The sequence below is a fragment of the Xyrauchen texanus genome, chromosome 37, assembly GCF_025860055.1.
Source record: "Xyrauchen texanus isolate HMW12.3.18 chromosome 37, RBS_HiC_50CHRs, whole genome shotgun sequence".
Taxonomy (NCBI): domain Eukaryota; kingdom Metazoa; phylum Chordata; class Actinopteri; order Cypriniformes; family Catostomidae; genus Xyrauchen; species Xyrauchen texanus.
This window is the reverse complement of record NC_068312.1, coordinates 32,066,594-32,071,966: the sequence shown is the minus strand read 5'-3', so window position 1 is coordinate 32,071,966 and position 5,373 is coordinate 32,066,594. Positions and strand designations below refer to the sequence as shown.

Below are 5,373 nucleotides of genomic sequence, written 5' to 3'. Positions count from 1 at the left end.
CTGAATGAGTAGGCATACAAGTGTCATTATTTACTGCAGGAGATGGAGCATCACTTGAATATCACTTCACTATTTGTCCAATCTGACTAGCAGTGATTAAAACTAAAATTCGCCTGGGCTATCAGGCATGAGAGGAGTAAATAAAAAAATAATGAACAAAACAGTTGAATAACTACATGGATCTGAATTATACATAGTTGGTTATTAGATTAAAAACAACAGTTTATCACTCAAGTCATGTTCATTTCATTTTGAATGAATATTTAAGGCAAATCAGCCTCCCTTGCCTCCTCTAAAGGACTGTCAAAGATATATGTTGTGTTAACTGTCCACCTTGATGTTTACATTCATTTATACCTGTAGTATATGTGGTAGGCTACTTTCTGTGTACTGTACAGTGTTACTGTCGGGATGCTCATGCACCCTAATTTTCCAAAATCAATAAAAAAGCATCAGTTTAATAAAGACTTTCTCAGAGGAGGTACATGACTTAACAAAAGAGGAATATGAGCCCTGCACGATTTATATGTGTGGGTTATGATTTCACTGCTTTTGCAGTTGTGAGAACATCCAAAGTTTTTCATCTGAAATAATGGCAATCGGCAAAAACAAATGGTTGAGTGCACAGATTTGACACGTGGGGGTGAGGCAGACAGATCACAGACAGCTGGCAAAGCAGATGATGTTGTTACCTTTAACAGTTGTTAGCCTTTATACACTGCCAATAAAATGTTTGGAAAAACCTAGTTAAATAGTAAAGATGTCAAAAATATTAAATGACACAAATGGAAGAATGGGAATTATGCAGTCACTAAAAAATGGTTAATCTAATATTTTTTTAAGAATTCCACTCTTTCCCAAGATCTGCACACTCTGGACATTCTCTTAACCAACTTCATGAGGTGCTACCTGGAATGCTTTTTCAACATATGCTGGGAAATTGTGGGCACCACTAATATCAAGCATTTGATGCCTTTAGATCAAAGTTTTTTAGAAACAAACTCAGTCGTGTATCCCAACATTTGACTAGTAGTGTACATACAGCTGTTCACCAGTACTTAAAATGACAACTTTGTCACAATTCATGACACATTTATTTACAAATTTGTGAAAAATATAAAGGATTATATTTACAAAGAAATTAATCAATATCTTATTTACAATAATACAATATATGTACAGTATAAATAGTTTGTCAAGGTAACTGTTGTAAACATCACAAGGCATTAAATGCAAGCCAAAACAACTAGTGTACATAATGTCTTCCGTTCTTTCTCTGCAAAGCACGGCAATATATATCATTTGCAGACTCTGTGCTGAATTCATTGGAGCTTAGGTAGCCAAGAATAGAGTTACCAGCCCAGAGGCTGACCCCTATCAGGCACAAACAGAGTTGTGGGGTTTTCCATGCAGATGTGGTGAGCTGGGTGTGGATCATGAAGATGACAAGCGCCAAAGTCACCTGGATGAGTACAAAAAAGCCCTGCTTAATTCATAGATTTTGGATCATGTAACATCATCTTGGCTTTCAGTTGGGAGTACTATCTTAGATCATATCTAAATCCTAATATGGCATAACAGATTATCTATATCTTTTGAAAATGCTAAAATGTGTACAGGTTTGCAATATGTTCTGAAGAATGATTTACAATAGCACGGCTGCTGAAGACAGATGCCTCATCTGTTCTCATTCCCTTCTGAATTGTAAAAGACACAAAGCTGTCTCCAACCATCATGGCTCCAAAAGCATGTGTGAGATGAAGATTATCCTCAGATCCACTGATCTGTTTTATACACAGATAAATACATTTAGGTATAAATATAGCAATAGAGGCTATGCATTCTTAATTCTGAACAGTTTTTCTACTGTTTATCATTTAAAATCTAACATTTTGAGACATATTGTGATTGAAAAAGTGTGCTTGTGCACTCAAAATAAATGTCACTTGGTTAAATGATATTTATACATTTTAAATTATTATGGCATAAGTGTCCAACAAGTGTACAAACGTTTTGGGGCCACTGTATTTGTATCAATTAAAATTCAAGGGTGTGCAAGGGGGGTTAAATAACAATTAAGTGTCATACCTGTGACCCAAGCAGCCATCCTGGAAAAACCAACCACATCAGGCCAAAAATGAAGTTGGCAAAAAAATCAATTTGAAGGAAAAACTTCTGGGGCTTAGTGAATAGATCAGATTGTATCAAAGAGCCTTTAAACTGATAGTGATCCAAGAACAAAAGTGTCAAGCTGCTTAGAAAAAAGAATGAGAATACCGCCATGTCCAACATGGGAAACTTGAGAGAAAGAGAGAAGAAAAAAGCATATGATTACGTCTGATTTATGAATTAAACCTGCATGTTGGATTTAGAATTTCTATTTTTTAATGTAACAGTGAATTAACAAACACAACTTGTTTTTTGGCATTAATAATGAGAGCATTGCATCATATTTATAAATGCTTACTACATATCAAAGTGACTTGCTATAATCAAGTGCACATCTCATGTTACAATGTTTTAATGCATTACTTACATATTTGTGTTTACTTCCCTCAATGTGTCCCTCACTACAAGCTCCTAACAATGCAAGGAAAGCCTGTACAGAGAGGATACAGAATATTACATATTTTTGTAATGTTATAATATTACATGTAGTAGGATTGTATGTCTATATATAATGCCTACAGACAGACAGACAGACAGACAGACAGACAGACAGACAGACAGATAGATAGATAGATAGATAGATAGATAGATAGATAGATAGATAGATAGATAGATAGATAGATAGATAGATAGAGCTGACAGACAGATAGATAGATAGATAGATAGATAGATAGATAGATAGATAGATAGATAGATAGATAGATAGATAGATAGATAGATAGATAGATAGATAGATAGATAGATAGATAGATAGAGCAGACAGACAGATAAATAGAGCTGACAGACAGACAGACAGACAGATAGATAGATAGATAGATAGATAGATAGATAGATAGATAGATAGATAGATAGATAGATAGAGCAGACAGACAGATAAATAGAGCTGACAGACAGATAGATAGATAGATAGATAGATAGATAGATAGATAGATAGATAGATAGATAGATAGATAGATAGATAGATAGATAGATAGACAGAGCAGACAGACAGATAAATAGAGCTGACAGATAGATAGATAGATAGATAGATAGATAGATAGATAGATAGATAGATAGATAGATAGATAGATAGATAGATAGATCAGACAGACAGATAAATAGAGCTGACAGATAGATAGATAGATAGATAGATAGATAGATAGATAGATAGATAGATAGATAGATAGATAGAGCAGACAGACAGAAAAATAGAGCTGACAGATAGATAGATAGATAGATAGATAGATAGATAGATAGATAGATAGATAGATAGATAGATAGAGCAGACAGACAGATAAATAGAGCTGACAGATAGATAGATAGATAGATAGATAGATAGATAGATAGATAGATAGATAGATAGATAGATAGATAGATAGATAGATAGATAGATAGATAGATAGATAAATAGAGCTGACAGACAGATAGATAGATAGATAGATAGATAGATAGATAGATAGATAGATAGATAGATAGATAGATAGATAGATAGATAGATAGAGCAGACAGACAGACAGACAGACAGATAGATAGATAGATAGATAGATAGATAGATAGATAGATAGATAGATAGATAGATAGATAGATAGATAGATAGATAGAGCAGACAGACAGATAAATAGAGCTGACAGATAGATAGATAGATAGATAGATAGATAGATAGATAGATAGATAGATAGATAGATAGATAGATAGATAGAGCAGACAGACAGACAGACAGACAGATAGATAGATAGATCTGACAGACAGACAGATAGTGTGTGTGTGTGTGTGTGTGTGTGTGTGTGTGTGTGTGTGTGTGTGTGTGAGAGAGAGAGTGTGAGTGTGAGAGAGAGAGAGAGAGAGAGAGAGAATAGAGAAGCACTCACTACAAGTCTTGAGACAGAATGTGCAGAAAGAGAAAGTGGATGGTTGTTGCTTTTGAAGAAAATGAACTTCACATTACTCGCAAACCACACACACACGAGTGAGCGCGTTACTTGAAGCCGAGCACCACCATCACTGACACTCTCCCCCTGAAAACAGAGCGACTCATTACTAACGTGTAATGGAACTCTTATAAAATATGAACAAAGTGAAGATAGTAATTGTTAATACAACAAACGTGTGGTAAATTGATAGTAGCCCGCACTGCAGTTAGAAAAAAGGAAATTAACAAATAAGGGGTTCGGTCATAGACGTCAGTCGTGCGTATACGTAGAAAAACAATTACAGTGCAGTACACGTTCGGTGTGAACGACCCCTTGTGCTGTTTGAAGGAGACCCCATTTTTATTATGGTTTACAGTTTAACAATAATTGCAACAAGTATATCATTTTTACGGGTTTTCACTTATAAGCAGGTATTGAACTGAAGTCTCACATATCAACACGTTAGGTAATTAATTTCACACATAAATATAGACTCACCTCAGAAGAAAACGCCACACTGGAAAACATTCGATACACGATGGTGAGTAGTAGTCCCACCACAAGTTCAGCTGAAATCACTTGACTTGCAATTACTTTGACCCTGTTCGTTTTCATGGTTATTTCACTGTCTGTGTGCTGTAATCAATGTTTTCAGTCGGCGAGGAACTGCATTTGTAGCCCGCCGGCTTCCTAAGTCCTCATACGTCAACTTTGGTCCTTACACAACCTAATTATGAAACGCACTGGAGGGGATTCTCTTGAGTAACCCGATGCGGCTGGCAACTCAAATGTCCCTCTAGCAGCTACAGACACTTTCTAGTGACTGTTATGTAATGATCCGGAAAAATAATATAAAAAAATCAAAACATATAGCCTACACGGTGGAATGCAGTCTTGAAAGATGAATAGTTATTTTCAGGAGACTATGCTGTTAAAATAAAGCAGACACTATTATCAAAATTTGACTACAACAAACCTTTGACAAATTGATGGAATGCGTTATGAAATTGAAAAGCTTAAATTTTAAAATGATGATGTATATTTAACCCCTTTATCCACACTTTTTATTATTATTATTTTTATTTATTTTTTTGCAATCAGTAACTTTCGTCTTTGTGTCATCTTAGATTTACACTGACACCTAGCGGCTTGGATACATGATACTTAAAATCGATCGTTTTCAGTTTCAGATGTCATTGTAGAAATGGAGTGCTCACATTCAGCCATGATTTCTTGAATTGCTTAGTGAAAGGATGGATTATATAATATATAGGCTGTGTTATATAATATAGGCTATAACACATAATTTAGAGAT

General features: G+C 34.9%; 1 protein-coding gene across 1 annotated transcript; it reads right to left on the bottom strand.

The window, feature by feature from the left end:
• Positions 1-1,108: 1,108 nt before the first annotated feature.
• On the bottom strand, positions 1,109-4,837 carry LOC127631283 (uncharacterized). Its single transcript, XM_052109353.1, has 6 exons — positions 4,557-4,837; positions 4,017-4,163; positions 2,537-2,599; positions 2,089-2,298; positions 1,650-1,784; positions 1,109-1,462 (listed from the first exon to the last, which is right to left on the bottom strand). Exons 1-6 carry the CDS (start codon positions 4,671-4,673, stop codon positions 1,247-1,249), a joined length of 888 nt encoding a protein of 295 aa, XP_051965313.1. The 5' UTR covers positions 4,674-4,837; the 3' UTR covers positions 1,109-1,246.
• Positions 4,838-5,373: the final 536 nt, after the last annotated feature.

Bases quoted from the DNA above. Each gene is read 5' to 3' on its own strand.
- LOC127631283 (XM_052109353.1), bottom strand. From the start codon at position 4,673: ATGAAAACGAACAGGGTCAAAGTAATTGCAAGTCAAGTGATTTCAGCT. The intron at 4,164-4,556 runs GTGAGTCTATAT...CTCTGTTTTCAG, and splicing joins GTGTGGCGTTTTCTTCTGAG to GGGGAGAGTGTCAGTGATGG. The intron at 2,299-2,536 runs GTAAGTAATGCA...CTTTCTCTCAAG, and splicing joins AGGGAAGTAAACACAAATAT to TTTCCCATGTTGGACATGGC.